The 20,157-nt window shown below is 47.1% G+C and overlaps 1 protein-coding gene across 2 annotated transcripts in view; it reads left to right on the top strand.

Annotated features, from left to right (window-relative positions):
- FOXK2 (forkhead box K2) overlaps positions 1-20,157 on the top strand; it is a 67,062-nt gene that overhangs the window by 29,335 nt on the left and 17,570 nt on the right. The window contains exons 1-4 of one of the 2 annotated variants that reach the window (XM_029213411.1): positions 3,857-11,396; positions 11,850-12,044; positions 14,717-14,864; positions 18,399-18,545. In XM_029213411.1, coding sequence (XP_029069244.1) covers positions 11,377-11,396; positions 11,850-12,044; positions 14,717-14,864; positions 18,399-18,545 — 510 coding nt within the window. In that variant the 5' untranslated portion in view covers positions 3,857-11,376. Of the gene's footprint in view, positions 1-3,856; positions 11,397-11,849; positions 12,045-14,716; positions 14,865-18,398; positions 18,546-20,157 lie in introns of those variants that run through there. The other variant, XM_029213412.1, reaches the window with a different exon arrangement.

Here is a 20,157-nt window from a genome sequence, read left to right as displayed (position 1 = left end):
CAAAAATACATAAAATAATTTAAAAAAAAAAAAAGCTATTTTAAGGGTACCTTTCAAAGAGTTTTGACGGATGTATATATTTATGTAACCAAAACTTCAATCAAGATAATAGAACATTTCTCCCTCCCAGAATCTCTTTCCTGCCCTTTTGCCCCTCTTCACTAAACTGAAAGTCCTAGGCAATCACTGATCTGCTTTTCATCACTGTAGACTAGTTCTGTCTTTTCTAGGATTTCTTAAGAATTGAATCATGCAGTGTGTACTCTTCAGTTTGGCTTTTTTTGATTAACATGTTTTTGAGATTCATCCATGTTGCTTGTTTGGGCACTTTTTTTTGGTTCTGTTTTGGTTTTGCAACTTTATTTATTTTTGGCTGCACTGGGTCCTTGCTGATGTGCGTGGGCTCTCTTTTTAGTTGCAGCGAGTGGGGGCCACTCCTCGCTGTGGTGTGCAGGCCTCTCATTAAGGTGGGTGGCCTCTCTTGCTGCAGAGCATGGGCTCTAGGCATGCAGGCTTCTGTAGTTGTGGCACATGGGCTCAGTAGTTGTGGCTCACGGGCTCCAGAACGCAGGCCCAGCAGTTGTGGCACACGGGCCTACCTACTCTGCTGCATGTGGGATCCTCCTGGACCAGGACTCAAACCTGTGTCCCCTGCATTGGCAGGCAGATTCTTAACCACTGCACCACCAGGGAAGCCCCCAGTTTTTTCCTTTGTGATTGTTGAGTGGTAGTTGAGAAGTATCTTCTTGCATGGACTTAACATCATTGGTTGATCCATTCACCTGTTGCTGGACACCTGGGCCATTTCCAGGTTGAATTGTTATGCATCCTGCTGCTGTGAACATTCATGAAGGAGCCTGTGTGGACAGATGCTCTCATTTCTCTTTGTCAAATGCCTAAGAGTGGAGTGGCTTTACTAAGAAGCCAACAGACTTTCCCAAAGCAGTCCCACCCTTTTATATTCCCGCCAGCAGTGTGGGAGAGTTCTAGTTGCTCTGTGACCTCATCAGCACTTGGTTTTGTCAGTTTTTTCATATTAGCCATTCTGTGGGTGTGCAGTGGTATCTTATTGTGGTTTTGACTTGCATTTCACTGATGACCAATGATGTTGAGCATATTTTCATGTGCTTGTTAGCCATTTCTGTACTACTTTAGTGAAGGTCTCTTTGACCATTTTTAATGGGTTGTGTTCTTATTGAATTTTAAGAATTCTTTGTATATCCTGAACACAAGTCATCTGTGAGCTATGTGTATTATGAATATTTCTCCGATTCTGTCCCTTGCCTTTTCATTTCTTGATAATATATTAGGCATATGTTGACTCCTGCTTAATTTTTCACTTAAAAGTGTACAATCAAAAATATTTGGAGGCTACTGCTCTTCTGCATTGGCAGAAGGAATTGCTGTGAACTGGGGAGAGGAAGGAGGGAGCCCAGGCCCTGACCCACAGCTTTGCTTGTGAGTTCAGTCTGAGTCAGGTGTCTGTTGGAGAGCCTGCTTTGGTTTCATGTGAATGTTATTTTGGCAAGTTTGGGGTAATCTCAAGAGTAGTCCCACCTCAAAGGGGTAGTCGCTTCTCTCTGAGCACCTACTGTATGCTCAGCACGATTGACTGTTTGCTGCTACCGTCAGCGACATGGACGGAGGGCCCACCCAGCCATCTGCACCCAGAGCCGTGGGTGTGGTGGCTTGTGATCCAGGCGAGAGAGGGCTCATGGGATTATTTCTACAACTAGTGGAAATCTTTGTTAGTCTAGAACACGTTTTCAATGACTGAAAATTAAAGTAGAATTTGTACTGTAGTTTTTTATGACTGCTGGAAGCACAAAGCATCACATTGACTACACTAATATCCAGTACTGCCTTCACCTCAGCCTGGCATCATGATTTTTAATGAGTGTGCTTCTCTGAGTCAGCCTTTCCCCCAACAGCAAATTGCCACGCAAAGTAGTAGATAAGGCAGCTCTTTCCAGTACCTTCATTAATGGATTCGCAGTGCAGTAAGTGGCCAACAGACAAAATTCTTCTCCAAGCCAAAGAAAAACCTCAGAAGCAGTTGTGAAGCTGCTGGTCACATGTGTTGCTGGAAAACCCAACACCAGCTCTCTAAATTGGGTCAGGAATGTTTCTGGAATCAAGGCTTCGTGGTCTGTGGGTACAAAAGCAGATCTGCCTATGGAAATGCACCATTTCCTACTAGTCTTAGGATACAGGGCCAGCTCCATAATACATCGGGTCCAGTGCAAAATGAAAGTGTAGATTAAGAATGCTGCAAAAATCTCCAAGGATATATTGTACAACAAAGGGAATATAGCCAATATTTTATAACTATAAATGGAACATAACCTTTAAAAATTGTGAATCGCTGTGTTGTACACTGGAAACTTATATAATATTGTACATCAACTATACCTCGGTTTTTTAAGAAGCTGCAAAAAGCTTTTCATTTCTTTTGTGGTCTCTCTCTCTCAACCTGCTGCGGTATTTTTGTTATTTAATATCAAGCTTTCTTAGGTGGAGGGGTACTCGTGGGGCAAGTGCAGACTCTCCCAGGTGCCCAAGGTGTCCCTGTCCAGGCCCCGTCCTGGACAGTGGGTGGTCGTGGAGGGGAAGGGGATGTGGGAGGCAAGATGTGTGTGAACTGAGCCTCCACGCCCCAGGCTGTGGTCCTTTGACCCATTGGACCTCATTTACAAGACACAGACTCAGATAAAATGATGAAGGAGATTTCAAGGTGCTGGCTACGGAACATTCAGCCTCATCTGGGCCCTTCTGAGCACAACGCCTGTTTGACTCACTAACTAGCCACATGCCTGCAGTGGCCCTGTCCACGCAGAAAAGCTTTGTTTCACGTGCTGTGTAGTTTCTAAGTCACCTCAAAGCTAAACATGAAGTGAAAGTGCTTCACTCAAAGATAAATCTCGCAGGGCCTGAGCCCAGGTTGCAGGTGTCTTATTGTTTTTTTGTTTTTTTTTTTTGCGGTACGCAGGCCTCTCACTGTTGTGGCCTCTCCCATTGCGGGGCACAGGCTCCGGACGCTCAGGCTCAGCGGCCATGGCTCACAGGCCCAGCCACTCCGTGGCATGTGGGATCTTCCCGGACCGGGGCATGAACTTGTGTCCCCTGCATTGGCAGGCGAACTCTCAACCACTGCGCCACCAGGGAAGCCCCGCAGTTGTCTCATTGAATCAGACTTTTGAGGCTCTGGTTAGAAGTTCATGCTAGGGACTTACCTGGTGGCGCCGTGGTTAAGAATCTTCCTGCCAGTGCAGGGGGCACGGGTTCGAGCCCTGGTCCAGGAAAACCTACATGCCATGGAGCAACTAAGCCCATGCGCCATAACCACTGAGCCTGCTTTAGAGCCCACAAGCCACAACTGCTGAAACCTGTGTGCCAACTACTGAGACCATGCACCGCAGCTACTGAAGCCCGCGCACTCTAGGGCCTGAGTGCCGCAACTACTGCCTGTGTGCTGCAACTACTGAAGCGCGCGTGCCTGGAGCCTGTGCTCTGCAACAAGAGAAGCCACTGCAATGAGAAGCCCGCACACCGCAACGAAGACGAGCCCCCACTCTCTCCGCAACTAGAGAAAGCCCACGCGCAGCAACAAAGACCCAACGCAGACAAAAATAAAAAATAAATTAAAAAAAGAAGGAATAGCTTTATTATATATAAAAAGGAAATTCGGGGCTTCCCTGGTGGCGCAGTGGTTGAGAGTCCACCTGCCGATGCAGGGGACACGGGTTCGTGCCCCTGTCCGGGAAGATCCCACATGCCGTGGAGCGGCCGGGCCCGTGAGCCATGGCCGCTGAGCCTGTGCGTCCGGAGCCTGTGCTCCGCAACAGTGAGAGGCCCGCGTACCGCACAAAAAAAAAAAGAGAAAAAAAGAAATTCATGCTAAACCCAACAAAAACTATAGTAACGTGGCCTCTTTTAATAAACACCATTGTGTTTCATGAGTTTTATAGAATGTTTTATCATTTTTTAGGGTAAGAAGTCAAGCTGAGGTAAGGTGTTGCTTGAGGTTTACTGCAGAGGAGCAGCAGAGAAAATTGTGAACTACTTAGGGTTTCGGGCTCCTTCCAGTATGGTCTTCATTGTCCTAACCTGTCTTATAGTGGGTCAGGCTGTTGACCTGTGACTTGTGCTCTTTAATAAGTGGCTGCTGGCCTCCCAAAGACACCTCCTCTGAGGGGCAGCCCTCTCCTGAGCTGATGAGCTGCCCCTCCACATACCTTCTCCTGGGGCGAAGGGAGCACCCGCCAGGCTCTAAGTGGCCCTTTCAGACCCATGGTGGTGGCAGCTCAGCGTGACCAGTGGGTAGGACTGACTGGTGGTGTGGACATGGTGCTCTTGGAGCCACAGAAAAGGCAGCCCCAGGTGGGGGAGTGATTTATGAGTCACTGACAAATGTGATTGATTAAGGGCTACAATTCGTTAAAGGTTGTAGTAAAAGTTTTGATATTTCTGTCAAAAATTAGAGGAAACTAGTAGAAGAGAATGATCAAAGTGTATATATAGGCCCATTTAAAGTGCCTTCTTGGCTAAGTCTGCCTCAGGGTTTGGAAAGAAAAGGAATTTTTCTTCCATTTTTGTAAAAGATAAAAAAGAGGCATGGCTTGCCATCATAACTGAGTTGGGACTAGAACCCATTGTTAAACTCCCACAGTAATGTGTCCTCCTGCAGGGTAATGCTTGCTTGAGTCCTGAAGGCTGTTCTCTTCCACCAGACCTGCTGGTTGCGTTTCTTAGGCTCTTTCTCCTCTGTGATGTGGCGAATGTACCCTCTCACTGCAGAGGACACCGAGTGTGTCTGTTCAGGTTTCAGGAGGGGCTGGTTGGACATCCCCCTGGGATTGTGGGTAACGGGCACCTCAGAGGTCATGTGTCCACTTAGCCACTGCACCCCCCAGCCTGTTCCTCATCCATCCTCATTTCAGTAATTGGTACCAACATTCTTGGCCACACGAGCCAGATGTGAAGCCAGTCGTCCTGCGGTCTTCTCCCTTCTGTGCCCACACATACTGGTGGGTCATCAGGGCCGTTTACTTCCATCTCCCATACCAGTCAGATCCTGGCTCCTTGGAAGCCTCCTCACTGGTTTCCTCATTTCCCCCCTTACCTCCCGATCCAGTCTTGGATGTAACTGTCCACACAATTCTTCAAATGCAGAAGATCCTGTTGCCTTCCTCCTTGGCAATCACTGCTGCTCATAGCAAGTCATCGATGGCCTCAGAGCACTGTCCACCCTGTGTGACATGTTATTTTTATTAACACAGTCATTGCTTTGCCAATCCTGAGATTAAATGATCGGATTGTCTTCTTCTTATTAGATTATCTTTGTCAGCTGTCACAGGTGAATGACAGAGTAACTGGCCTCTCATTTCTTCCCTTGGAGAGCAGTTCAGCCGCTCAGCTAATGTCTCTGTGGCCAGTTGCATAGCTGAAAGGACTTGAAATGATTTTCCAGACATCCCTTGGGATTGCTAACACTAGGGAGGTGGTGGTGTGTGGGGAGGGTCCTCGCTATAAGCCCTTCTGCCCATTGACCGCAGGTGTGGCCACGGAATGCGCTCCTTCTGTCTTTTCTCTCTGCCTTGGAACCAGCAGTATCCTCACTGGAGCCACTGCATCAGCCTGGGCCCCAGAGTGAGGGAAATGTGGAGCAGAGCAGCCACAAGCAGCCACTTATGGGGTGGGTGGATGGTAGAAGCTGGACCCAGATCTTTGCTGTGAGCCACAGAGATCTTGGGCCGTATGTAGAACAGCAGGGTTCAGCCTATGCTGGCTGTCAGGACACTCAATGCTGTGCTCTAGGAACATGGTAGGGAGATACTGTTCTGTGTGAATATTGTTATATGTAGGATGGGACAAATCTTCTTCCCAGGAGAGAAGAAATCCAGAGTACAGAGTATGGTGTCACCACAAACCACAGCTTCTTGGGTCACAGTCTGGAAGCCCAGTGATGGGACGGTGTGTAGGTTTAACAGACATCAACTGTGTTGGGTGAATGTGAGGGCACAGATGTCAGGGTCATTTGTGTGAATGTGGCCATGACCCTGTCCTGTGAACTCCAGAACTGGGGTTGTACTTCCCTGCTTAGCCCGAGGCTGACTATCAGGGACAAACAGACTCTGGAGGAGGGTCTGGAGTTGATAAGAATTGCAGTGAGGTGACATTTCATAACTGTGTCAGGTGTCCCACAAGATTGTCCTTGGAATTTGGTGGGATTCTGAAATGTATAGAAGACAGATAATGATGAGGGTGTGTCCCAGAGCAGGGCTCTCAGATTGTTTGTGGAGAAGGTCCACTCTGAACAAGTAGAAGAGTGAGTGGTTTCCAAACACTCTGTGTCTATGCTCACCTTGTCATGGCTCATGACACAGTTCCTGGCCTGGCTCAGGCCCAGCAACACCTGGAGTGACACAGCCTAGATCATCAAGCTTTGCATGGGACATCTTGAAAGTTTCCAATTTTTTTTCTTTTTCTTTGAAATTACTCAGACCTATAGAAAAGTTGCAAAAATAGAACAGAGATTCTCATTTTCCCGGATTCCCCAAATATTAACATTTACCACACTTGCTTCATTGCTCTGTTTTTTCCCTGAAATTTTTGAGAATAAGCTGCATACATGATGCATTTTTACCTCTAAAATATTTCCATGTGTATTTCCTAAAAAATTTTCTTCCATAACCACAGCCCAGGTACCAAAACCAATTAGCGTGGATACAACACTGTGACCTAACCCACCGGCCTTAACTGGACTTAGCAGCCTTTTACTGATGCCCTTCTTCTAGAGTCAGATCACACATGCATTGAACTGTACTCTCATTTGTGACCGTTCCTTGGCCTTTCTGTGTCTTCTGTGTTGATTTTTGTTTGGTTTGTTTTTTTTTTTTAAAGAAGCAGGGTCATCTGCTGGGGGTGAGATAGGAAGTTAGCAGGTCATAGATTTAGGGAGCTGGAGAAAGTTGGGGTTTTTTGTTTGTTTTAATATTTATTTATTTGGCTGCGCTTGGTCTTAGCGGCATGCAGGATCTTTATTTGCAGCATGTGGGCTCTTAGTTGTGGCATGTGGGATCTAGTTCCCTGACCAGGGATTGAACCCAAGCCCCCTACATTGGGAGCGTGGAGTCTTAACCACTGGACCACCAGGAAAGTCCCATTGTTTTGTAGAATATTTGAGTACAGGCCAGTTTTGTAGAATATTTGTCTGATGTTTCCTCTTGGTGAGATCTGGGTTTGTTATTTTTAGCAGGAAATCCAAAGGTGAGGCAGTGTCTTCTCGGTGCCCCACGGCAGGGACACTGTTGCTGTGTTGTGCCCTGGCCATGAGGGTGGCATCTGCAGGCCTTGTCCCATTAAACTTTCTAAAATACTCTTTAAAAACTGAGGGACTCCAGAGTTATCCTAACAATGACTGTCTGAATCGCATTCAGACGTGTTGTTTTAAGTAGGTAGAAATGGAGCCCACTTGTGGGGAGATTTTTCCAACTCAGGAAGTGTGTCTGAGTAATCTGTGCCACGACAGAGAAGGATGACAGGAGGCTGGGGGACATGGTGGCTGTCCTCCCCCGGGGCCTGCCGTCACTGTGGATGCTGAGGTGGAAGGCTGCTCTGCTGCACTCACCTTTCCGAGTGGTGCTGTGGGGCCAGACCACTGTTCCTGCCTGTCTCGTCCTCTGTGGGGTAAAGGGTATGGGAGCCAACCTCTTCCTGAGGCCACCTACACCTCTGAAGTGGCCCAGTTGGACTTGGTTGTAGGGAATAGTTTGCCTAACTGGTTAATTGTTTGAACTTGCTTTGCATAGAGATATCACTAAATTTGACTTTCCGTTTGGTTGGAGGCTTATTTCAATGTGGCTTATTTCTGCCTAGCTGTATGATGTTAGTGTTGAAGTATTTGCAGTAAGGCCTGACTTTGTATTGATATATAAAGAACAGGTCTTCACGGACTTCCCTGGTGGCACAGTGGTTAAGAATCCGCCTACCAATGCTGGGGACACGGGTTCGAGCCCTGGTCTGGGAAGATCCCACATGCCGCAGAGCAACTAAGCCTGTGTGCCACAGCTACTGAAACCTGTACGCCTAGAGCCCTGCTCCACAACAAGAGAGGCCACCGCAAGGAGAAGCCCGCGCACCGCAACGAAGAGTGATCCCTGCTTGCCACAACTAAAGAAAGCCCGGGCGCAGCAGCGAAGACCCAGTGCAGCCCCCCCCAAAATAAATAAATAAATAACAGGTCTTCAGAATCCTTAGAGCTTCTTTGTGAATCTGAAAATTCAGAGCTCTAGACCCAAGCCATTGGCTTGCATATCTCATTTGTAAGAGTTTCCATTCCAAGAAAAATGCCTGTCACCAAGTATAGGAGACTAAGAGAGAGGTGAAGAAAAGGATATTTGCAACTCTGAATCCATATTAAAATTGTTAATGTTTATTCAAGTAAAAGAAGCTTAGTTTTTGTCAGGGTCCTTGCCTAAGGTTGAAGCCATCAGCTGTTGTGTTGCTTCAGTTTTGACTTGTGGCTCAAGTTGCACGGCTTCTCAGAGGTGCTCAGTGCCTGGTCATGTTTTGCTTAGGGGTTTGCCGTTCTGCTTTCTGCGGTCTGGTTTTTCTTATTGTTCATTTTAAAATCTTTCCCTTTTCTCTGTTATTTTGTCATATTTCTCAGAGTTCTCATAAACAGATGCATGTTTTTATACTGAACTTTATTACAAATCTTTCAGGATCAGTTAAAGTATTTTTAAAGAGCACACGGTGTTAGGTATTGTGATGGTACGAAGCAGCGTGAGACCCAGGCAACATGCTCTTAATTTCCCTAATCAGCATAGTATCTTTTAGGCTCTTAAACCCTTTCCATGACCTGAAGTGCTTCATGGGAACGAGGACCAGCGTGCCCAGATGTAACAGCCTCTTGGTGGTGGTGTGGGGGAATAAGAGATCTGACACTCACCTTGCTTTGTCTGCTGTTTTAATGTTTTGCTGCTCTTTTTAGTTTTGTGAAACAATTAATTAAAATTATCCCACTATTTTTTTTTTAACATGTTGGGTAGGGTGGGCTGGGCTACCTAGTCTCTGTAATTAAGCTTTGTTTATTTTATTAATTTATTTTATTTCTTTTTGGTTGTGTGGCATGTGGGACCTTAGTTCCCTGACCAGAGATCCAACCTGGGCCCCCTGCAGTAGAAGCACGGAGTCGTAACCACTGTACCGCCGGGGAAGTCCCTATCCCACTGTTTTTTTATTTCTAGCTTAGAAAAGTCAAGCAGTGGCCATTCACATTCCCTAAAGGGGAACAAGGATTTCATCACTAATGGAACTCCATAGAGAACTCAAACACTGTTTTGATATATTTTGCTTCGAATGTAACCTACATAGAAAAATCGGTTATAATTATAACATGGCTGCCCAGGTAAAGAAATACACCATTGTTAACCCAAAAGTATAGGAAATGTTCTGTGAACCCCCTGGCATGTTATCAACATTTTACCAATTTCTGTATCCATCTACAGATGGCTTTTTTAATTAAAAAAAAAACTCTCTATTGAAGTATACTACATATACAGAAGAGTGTATGTTTCATACATGTGTAACTCGATGAATTTTCACTAATAGGAACTCACCCATGTAATCATAACTCAGATTGAAAAACAGAAAGTTAACCAGACTACCTGGTTAGCTTTTAAATGTGTTTTATGGCTCATACACGTATGAGAAGTTCATGCTTAGATGCAAACAGAGATACCATTTTCACCTGTCAAGGGGGTGGGGTTAGTGGCAGTGTCCACTGATGGCCGGGACACTCTCACATGCTGTCGGTCAGAGGCTGTCAGCAGGTGGCCTGACAGTGCCTTGCGTTGCTTTAGATGCCCTCTGTGCCCTTGGAGCCTGAGGTTTATGGATGGCGCCTGTGCCGTGGAGACGATTGTTGTCTTTAATTGGAAACTTTGGGAATAGGATACTAAGGAAGGAAGTCCTCCCATGTGGTGGTGCTAGCCCTGAAGGCAGCGCTCAGCCTGCGCTGAGGTCTGTCTGCGAACAGACCCTGTGGGTGACACTGAGGGAACGTGTAGACTGAGGGCCAACATGCAAGGTGTGGTCCTATTTTGTGGAAAGCAGAAATAAACCCCGGGAGACATGTAGGTACCCCTTGGGGGGAGGGAGGAGTCCCATTCTCACATTCCCGTGTTGGAATTGTGCACAGTGCTTTGTTGCTTCCGTGGCACGTGGAGGACAGGCAGGTGGGTGTGCTGCTCCTCTGGTTCAGTCTGGGCTTCTGTGAGTTCCCAGGTGATGACGGAACGAACAACACAGTGGATGGTGAGTGTCCAACTGTAGGAAAAGCAAGTACTATAGACATCTTACAGTGGGGCTGAAGGTAGTTTGGTTTTTTCATTTTAGTAAACATTTTAGTGTTTGATAAATATTTGAATTCATCCTCATGGTACTCTCAGAGATAGATGCTGTCATCTGTTCTGTGGATGAGGAAACAGGCACAGAGAGGTAACTGCTCTGCAGGATCAGATGCCCTCGTGCTGGGTGACGATGCTTGTTCTAACAGCCTGGCCTTCCTGGTGAACAGTGACTATCGCCTGAGGACGGGAGCTCGGGAACTACAGATGGGAGGAAAAGGAGGAAACTTCCTTACTCCTGTAATTGTTATATATATTGTGCTAGAAATTAAGGCCAGTGGGGTCTTAATCCCTTTCCTTTCTAGGCCTGGAGTTGATTATTCAGATCTCATGCTAGCGACAAAGGGGCAGCTGCAATTGTGGGCTTCCCATTCGTTGTATTCATGTGATTTGCTTGTTTTAATTACCTTTTTAATGTATGAAACTGGGTACTTGTTCATTAATTCCAACAAGTGTGTACTGAGGGCCTTCTCTGTATATACCAGGGACTCTTCTGGTCTCCAGGTTATAGCAGTGAACTGAGCTTTGTTCTACTGGAGGTTGTATCCTATTGGGGTGACAACAAGCAGAAGTGGGGTAACATAGAATCATGTGGCCGGAGTGAAATGAAGAACAAGGCGGCAGCAAGGGCAGGGTGTGGGGCGGTCAGGAAACCCTCGGATAGGCAGCTGAGGGGTGGGAGGGGACCCCTGGGTAGTGAGCAAGAGGAGGAACGGACAAGAGGCAGGGATGTGGGGTCTGACCCACAGTGGGGTGGGGGCCACTGGGGTATTAAAGTGGAGGGAGGACAGCATGAGAGAAGGACCTCGAGAAGGAAAGGGCTGTGCCCCGAGGACAGAAGAGACAGAGGCTGGCCTTTTTGTATCTTTGAACACCACGTGCAGATCCTGCTGTTTTAGAAACACCCTGGCTACTGGCTGCAGACAGACTAGAGTAGGAACCTGAGAGAAGGGCTGGACAAGAGATGTCATCAGAGGTAAGCAGGTGAGGGGCATGCCTGGGGCACCTCCTCCTTGTGATGGGACCTTCCATGCACTGCGAGGTTAGCAGCATTCCTGCCTGGCCTCCACCTACCCAGTGCCAAGAGCACATCTCCAGATCCCAAGCCTGTCTCCAGACCCTTACCCAGTGTAGATTAAGTGGTATTTGAGTCTTTTTTGAGTCTCCTCTCCTGGTTTTTTTTTTTTCCTGTTGAGCTGGTCTAAGTGATGTTTTTGCTTACTAGTGTTTTTAAATCATGTGATGCCTCCTTTGTGTTTCCCTCATTAATCGACTTGTAACATGTGAGGTGAACTTGAAGTGGGCTTCTCTCCGACTTCCACGCAAGTCGAGGCTCCAGTATGTTTGGGGACACTCGGGCTCTGCGACCTGTTGTGGATGGGGCATCCTGCCCACCGATCGGCAGATGGGCGCTGACAGTTGGCTTTTCTTTTTTAGGTGCACGTTCAGGTTCCCGAGCACAAACATCAAGATCACATTCACTGCCCTGTCCAGCGAGAAGAGGGAGAAACAGGAAGCGCCCGAGTCCCCCGTGAAGCCTGTGCAGGCTCACATCTCGCCGCTGACCATCAACATTCCAGACACCATGGCCCACCTCATCAGCCCCCTCCCCTCCCCCACAGGAACCATCAGGTACACAGCAGCTTCCATGGTAGACAGGGTCACCGTGGGGTCAGGGTGTGCATGTGCCAAGGTGGACATGACCCTGTCCAAATTTCAGTCCTTGCCTCTTGCGTGGGACATTCAGAAGCCATCGTACGTCACAGTAGTGGGCAGCAGCGCACAGCAACGTCTTCTTCCTTCCCTGGTGCTGACCTACATGGAGAGGGAGATGTTGAGGGCACTTAAAATATTGTTTAGTTTCTGAGCACTGTTTGCTCTTAGTTTCCTGCATATGAAACACAGTTCACAAATGTTCCTTGTTTTCACTTGTGGATTCTTTTATTTGAGTGTAAGTTTAAAGGATAGATGACTTGTCTTATTGGTCTAAAGTGTGAGGTGGGTTTTCAGTTGCATTTTGAGTTTTTTGGTTTCCTACAATTTCATGCAAATTCTGATGACTTACACTTTGGATTACTGAGTTTGACCACAGTGAGGTGACAAACTTGTTTGTCCTGATGTCCTGAGAGAGACTGGGAGCCTCAGGAAGTGGAGGATGGTGCCTTCAAGGCGTGCTCTCCACTGCATAACCCGCGCTTTCAGGGGGCAGTAGCTGAGGGTCAGGTCAGGAATTGCCTGGGACCAGCAGGTGTGACCCTGTCCTAGAGTCAGATGGTCGGTCCTCCTGTGTTCTGTTGGGTCTTAGAAGAGTGAAGTATGTATTCAGGCATCTTCTTCCATGTGACTCATGTTAGACTTAGGTGCAAAAGGAACACATTTACTTCTCTTGAGAGCCAAGCTCCTACTGTCCAGGTGTGTCCGCAGGGCATGGCTGGCAGGCAGAGAAGGCCTTGCCTCGTCCACTGGGACTGACCCCTACATGTAGCAGAGCAAGGAGGGCACAGAGGGAACACGGGCAGCTCTGGGTTGTAGCTTTCAGTCGGACACTTCTGTTTCTTATCTTAAAAACCAGCATGGACAGAAAGGTATCCTTCTGGAAAGGCCTGGAAGGAGTGTCGGGTAGACTCCGGCTGTACGCTTGCTTGGTGATGTGTGAGTGCAGCTGCTCTTGGGCCCCTTCCCTGCCCCCTGCCACGGCTGCTCTGCTGAGGGTGCTGCCTCTGTCTCTCCCACTTGGTTGAATTAGTCTGTGTGTGACTAGATGGACCAGGTGCACTACGTGTGCACCAGGTGAGTGTGGCAGTGGGTAGGCAGAAGTCAGCAGCCGGTGGCCCGATTTTTATTCAGCACCGTGTGAAAAGTGCACAGAATTCACATAGGAAGAGGAGAAAGCCCGTGTTTACCCACGTGGGACAACGGCCCACAGTGGAAGCAGCAGCCTTAGGGTCAGATCACTGACACACTGCCTGGCCATGTGGAGACAGAAGTTCTGTGGGCGCTCAGGGAACTGGAGGTGGTTGGAAACTTTAGGGATTGGGTCAGGAGCTGATGCAGTCTCTCCTCACCCCCTGCCCCATCTTCATCCTGTTTTCCTTGCTCATCCCCTCTCCATACCCCACCGCCAGCACTGAGCAGCAGAGCACCCCCCCGTTGAGACAGCTCACGGTGGTGGAGCCCACCACCACCCAGCCAGTGGGGCCACTCACCACATTGGCCCTTCATTTATGTTAGCTAGTTTTAAATCATAAAGCAGGAGTTCCAAGAGTGTGGTCCTGCCATCTGCCTTGCTCCTCTCCCCCAGTGCTTTAAGAGTTGTTCCTGGCATGCGGTAAACACTTGTTTCGTGGGTGGGTGCATATACTGACGGTGCATGTTCATGGTAGAGAGTCCAGTAGTGTTCGGGGGTGCCAGGTAATAGTGTGTTGTTCCACCTCCTGGGCCCCTCCTTTCCAGTTCAGTTTTTTGGAGGTAACTACTGTTTCTTAGGTATTTTTTCCAGAAATTTTCTATACATTTGCAATACTTGACTTTTTTTTATCCAAAACATAAATGAGATCTAACCATACATACTGTTCTATAACTTACTGGATTTTTAAAACAGTCTTATCTTGGCATCCTTCCATTTCAGTAGCTTGTTCTCTTTTGTAAAGTATAATACTGTACAGAAAAGGGAGAGTAAGTTAAATACATAACTTGGTGAATTATCACAAGTGAATGTGGCTCTTAATCAGCAGAGATCAAGAATCAGAACATTCTCAGCATCATGGCCAAGCCCTACCTTGTGAAAAAAAAAAAGTGCATGTTTGAAAACAGGTTCCTGTTTCTGATTTCTGGGTGTTCCCTGTGAGCCCCTCACAGCCTGTGTGTCTGTATCCACGGCCTCCTCCCCTCTTTGTGCGTCCTGTCTTCAGCCTCGCTGCTGTCCCCCTCTCTTCAGACTCCCCCTGACCTTTCCGGTGTAGCTGGAAGCCATGTCCTTTGTTGCAGCCTGTCCTCAGCTCCCTAGTGGGAGGGGGCGAGCAGAGCAGTGGTCTGTGTCCCTCTACCAGGCTGAGCCCTGGAGCCATCATGCATGATTCTGTGTCTTTGGTAAGTTCCTAAGATGACACATGTGGAAGCAAATACCTGATTTCTTAGGGTGATCTTAAATTTCACAGAGTTAATGAGTCCATTTTTCCATGGAAAATGCTGAAGTTCTCTTACTTTTAAAATTTGTTTTCCTTGAAATGAGAGTCAGTTATTGAAACACAGTGTGATGTACGTTTTACCACAGACTAATAGGAGCAACCTTTTCTCGCCCACAGTGCTGCGAATTCCTGTCCATCCAGCCCCCGGGGAGCAGGGTCTTCAGGCTACAAAATGGGCCGTGTGATACCATCTGACCTCAATTTAATGGCCGACAACTCACAGCCAGAAAATGAGAAGGAAGCTTCAGGTGGAGACAGCCCAAAGGTAAATGTTTTATAGCCTCGAAACAGAACCCAGGGCCTGTTGGGGAGCCAGCTGTCCTCACTGCATTGCCTGCATGTCAAGGAACACCCCCCCAGGGCCTTTTGAGAAGTGCACGTCTGCACGGATGTTGGGTCATTGCTGAGCATGTTCTCAGTGCTGGGCACTAGAGATGCATTCTTTTGGTCATTCAGCACTGGGCCCTCCTTGGTGGCAGCTATGGGCCCAGGTGCTGAGAGCTTGAACCCTTGGTCCTCACAAGGTCACTGCCTGGTGTCCTAGGAGACCACTCTTGGGATTTAGTCCTCCTGTCCCAGATGGTGAAGGTTGCACACACACATGTCTGAATGTACATGTGAACACATATGCACACAAACACACACTTTAGAGAGGACACATCAGTCCCCCCTTTGGATGGTAATTATTATTATTTTTTTTAATTTTATTTATTTATTTAATTTCTTTGGCTGCATCGGGTCTTGATTGTGGCATGTGGGATCTTCGTTGCAGCACACAGGATCTTTCATTGTGGCACGCAGGCTGTTCGTTGCGGTGCGCAGGCTTCTCTCTAGTTGTGGAGCACAGGCTGCAGAGCGTGCAGGCTCAATAGTTGCGGCATGCCTGGGCTCAGTAGTTGTGGCGCTTTGGCTCAGTAGTTGCAGCATACAGGCTTAGTTGCTCTGCAGCATGTGGGATCTTAGTTCCCTGACCAGGGATCAAACCCACATGCCCTGCATTGGAAGGCGGATTCTTAACCTCTGGACCACCAGGGAAGTCCCTGGATGGTAATTATTGATGGCCCACAATAGGACCCTGCCTATTTCTATTCTTTGACCCAGTAATACCCCTTCTAGGACTTCATTTAAGGGAAATGGACAAAAATCTCAAAACAAAAGTTCATATAAAACAGAAAATTGAAAGCAACCTAAATGCCCCTAACTGAGGGAAGAATGATTAAGTAAGGGGATATTATGTGGCATAGTTACTGATATGGAAGTGCTCCTGATGTAATGCTAAGTGAAAAAATAAAACCAGGCATGGTATTACTTTATGTATTGATAAAATGTGGTATATTCGTGTCATAGGACACGTCATAGCCATGGGAATGGATAAGCCGTGGCTGCGCACTGTCTCTCCACAGCAGCCAGGAGCCTCTTGCACAGGGTGCTGGGCAGGGGCAGACACAGAGGAGCACCCTCTGTTGGATTCCATTTTTGTCCATAGTCCATTTGCTTGTTTAAAACCAGGCAAAACTAAACTGTTTCAAGATGCATTCTTAGATGGTAAAACTCAGGTCACAGTAAGGTTATGATTAGTATAAAATGTCAGGAGTAGTGGTGGCCTCTCTGGGAGGCAGCGGGGGACGAGGAAGCTACTGAGACGGGGGCTGTGTTTCTCTTGACCTAGTGTTGGTTGTACTGTTGTTCACTTTACAAAAATTTGTTTTTACCTGATATGGATGTATTATGGGCTTTCCTGTCTGTGTTATGTTTTTCAATATAAAAAAGCTTTTTAAAAAAATTGAAATGTATAGAAGAAAGATAACAAGGAAACACAGCAGCATAGGCACAGTGAGGAAGGCTTTGTACTCTCACCTGGTGTGGGCTCCAGCTCAGCCATTCCACTGTCCCTTTCCTGTAACTCAGCGTTAGCTCACTCGGGACAGACAGGGCAGAGCCTGGCCCAAGTGCTCAGGAAATATCAGCTATTTAAAAGTGGGTGCTGGGGACTTCCCTGGTGGTGCAGTGGTTAAGAATCAGCCTGCTAGTGCAGGGGACATGGGTTCGAGCCCTGGTCCGGGAAGATCCCACATGCCGCGGAGCAAATAAGCCCGTGTGCCACAACTACTGAGCCTGCCCTCTAGAGCCCGCGAACCACAACTGCTGAGCCCGAGTGCCAGAACTACTGAAGCCCGCGCGCCTAGAGCCCGTGCTCCACAGCAAAGGGAAGCCACCGCAATGAGAGGCCCGCACACTGCAACGAAGAGTAACCCCCACTCGCTGCAATTAGAGAGAGCCCGTGCGCAGCAGCAAAGACCCAATGGAGCCATAAATAAATAAATGAATGAATAAGTGAATGAATGGATGGATGGGGTGCTAACGGACTTCCCTGGTGATCCTGTGGCTAAGACTCCCAATTCAGGGGGTCCGGCTTCGATCCCTGGTCAGGGGACTAGATCCCACATGCTGCAACTAATAAAAGATCCTGCATGACGCAGCTAAAGATCCCGCACGTCACAACGAAGATCCCACGGGCCACACCCACATGCCACAATTAAGGCCTGGTGCAGCCAAATAAATAAATATTTTTAAAAATAAAAAATGTAAATGAAAGTGGGGTGCTGGGATAACAGGTGGTTCAGTCTTCCAGTGCAGAGCACATGCCCACGGCCAGCTGTCAGGACTAAAGTTAGCCTTTAGTGAAGGTGAAGCCTGCATTCCGTTCTTTGGCACTTCACTTTCCTTCCTCACCCATCCTACAGTCCTCTGCTTGTCTGCCTATTTGTATTTATCTCTAAACAATATCTAAATTGTTCATTTCTAAACCTCATATAAGGAGTATCATCTTGAATGCTTTCTTTTGCAGCTTACTGTTTACATTCAGCGTTACGTTTTGTGGTTTCTCCGTTGATATGTGTATTTCCCAGTTCACAGCAGAGGTGCACCGTCTCCCCAGTGGCTTTGTGCTTGTGTATGGGGTTCTGAGTTGTCACAATGGCAAAGAGCCACTGGTGGCTTTGAGTGCGCTGGGACCAGGAATGCCAACATCCTGTGGTGTGCATGGCAGCCCTGCACACCTGAACGATGCCTGCCCAAGTGCCTTGGACCCCGGTGTGGGAACCCTGCGTCTGGCTTCTGGTGCTCTCCTCTGAGTGGGGTTTTCTTACAGGAGGAGCCTCTTGATGGACACTTGTTTCTGAGTGGTCCTCACTCTGGCGCTGGGGTGTTCAGCATTCTTGCCCCATCTCCTTGTGTGTATGAGGACCCCCACAGGGGCCTGAGAGAGGGTGGCTCACTCCACCCTTTGCCACCACTGTCCTGGCCCAGCTCTTCACTTGACTGCTAGAGCCACGTGATGGGCCTCTGGCATGGTTTAGTATGCATGCTGTGGACCCTGCTGAGGTGAGGCAGCTTTTCTCATTTTCTTATTCTTTCCATTTCTACCATTTGGACTTTTTCCTTATGTGGTTTTAATGTTCTTTTTTATGCTGCTGTACATGCATCCATTTGCTTCCTCCCAATTTTCCAAATGCTTTCCCATCATATTGTATTACTTTTTTTTCTTCCCCCTGCCACGTGGCTTGTGGGATTTTAGTTCCCTGACCATAGATCAAACCTGGGCCCTCAGCAGTGAGAGTGCAGTGTCTTAACCACTGGACTGCCAGGGAGTTCCTCCATCATATTAGATTACTTTTATAGGAAGGAAAACCAAGCATTATCGTAGGAATGCTCAAAAATGTCAAGAATCCTGAATTTTAGTAAATTTAGTAAAAATTTTGATAACTTCAGTACTTTTTTTTTTTTAACTTGAACACAGGATGATTCAAAGCCACCTTATTCCTATGCACAATTAATCGTACAAGCAATTACGATGGCTCCTGATAAACAACTCACCCTAAATGGAATTTATACACACATCACGAAAAACTATCCCTACTACAGGACTGCGGACAAGGGCTGGCAGGTAAATCCATTTCAGTTGTTGTTAAATGTTTCTGTTACATGTCTTGTAGATGCTGGCTGGCAAATGAGAAGAGAATTGAGCTGCTATGTATGTAGCTGGGGCACAGGTAGAATGAGATGAGTGAGGGCCTCTTTTGCCGAGAAAGGAAGAGGCCTGCTGTTGCCACGCTCTCTCTGACCTCCTTAGCGCAGAGTGGGAGGAATAGTGGTTCTAGAAGAAATCTCAGCACTGTTTCTTTCCCAGTGTGGAAAGGTGTGGATCGTTTGAGATGTTTCTCTTGGACCAGTGCAGTTCATGTGTCTAAAGTGAGGGAGAGTTAAAAATCCTGTCCATCCATTTACTTTGGCATTCGTCTGTCTTCCTTAGCTATACGTCTGCTGACATATGTAGCTTTTTGAAGTTTGCACAGAGATGGTTTTCAAACTGTTTTACTGAGGAACCCTTTCTTCAAAAGATAACCTCTTCCAGTTGGCCAGTGTACAAAACAGATGAACACAGCACTGCCCTGTTTCAGTTGTCTACCTGTACTTCCAGCCTATTCCTAGGCTGTCTGTGAATCCAGGCCTCCTCAGAGGACACTTTGAAATTGGTGCATAGTATTTCCATTGTTTGGCTTTTTCATTTAGTTTAATTTTTAAACCTCTACATTGTGTATGTTTTCCCTTGTTCTGCGTGTCTGTGTTATGTGTTATGTGTGGCCATTTACTAGGTGTTTAGCAGGACCTCACTAATTCAGACAGTATGGGAAAGGGTAAGTTTGAAGTATGGAATAGTAAAAGCATCACAAAAGAGAGAAGAAACATACATTTACATATTTTGAATTTATTAAGTAACCAGGAATGGCTACAGAATTCCTTTGAGGCTTAATGAGTAAATGATCCTTTGAAAAATGCATCTGTTGAACCATAACCATAATCAAGTGATGTGGGCGGGGTAGGGGGGGGTAAGCCATTCTGTTTAACGGAAGGTAAAAACTTTTTTCTTCTACCTGCAGATGTATAAACATGTTGTAATAAAAAAGTGTTCCAGCCAAATCCTGACTATTTCCTCTGTAAGGGGTCTTTAGTCGTGTAAAGACTAAAGGTACAAAATGAGACCTAGCCTATCCTCCTGGCTTGGAGCATCTGTGCCCTGCCCGCCTTCCTGTTCACAGCAAGGTGGCATTTCTTAGTTGGCCATGAGGGAAACAGTGGCTCGGGAGAACACTTCCGTATCCAGCTACCTGGCAGTTCTCTTAAGATGATGTACAATTAGGTCCCAGCAGTACTTACCGTATTTTAATCTGTAACAGTGAGCTTGTGCTTCAAAGAAAATGAAAAACAAAAGAAGTGGAAGCAGGCGACAGTCTATATCCATGTCCATGTCACACAGCTCCCTGGGCACAGGCAGGTGAGATCTGTCACACAGTCCTGTCCAGGAGCTGTGTGTAGAATTCTGATGATTTGAAATGCCAGTGAGCTGGGTTGTAATGGGAGTGAGTGTTTCTGAAAAGCCTGGCCAGACTTTCAGTGGTGTGTTTCCCTTCTGGTCGTATTTCCCTGTGCTTTGTAGCATCCATTTACGAGAGAACTGATTCCGTGCATCACAGGGTTTTCTTGCTAAAGAAGGAAGG

Source organism: Monodon monoceros, unplaced genomic scaffold (genome assembly GCF_005190385.1).
Source record: "Monodon monoceros isolate NGI ecotype Baffin Bay Population unplaced genomic scaffold, NGI_Narwhal_1 Super_Scaffold_9, whole genome shotgun sequence".
Taxonomy (NCBI): domain Eukaryota; kingdom Metazoa; phylum Chordata; class Mammalia; order Artiodactyla; family Monodontidae; genus Monodon; species Monodon monoceros.
This window is presented reverse-complemented; position numbering and strand designations above follow the sequence as displayed.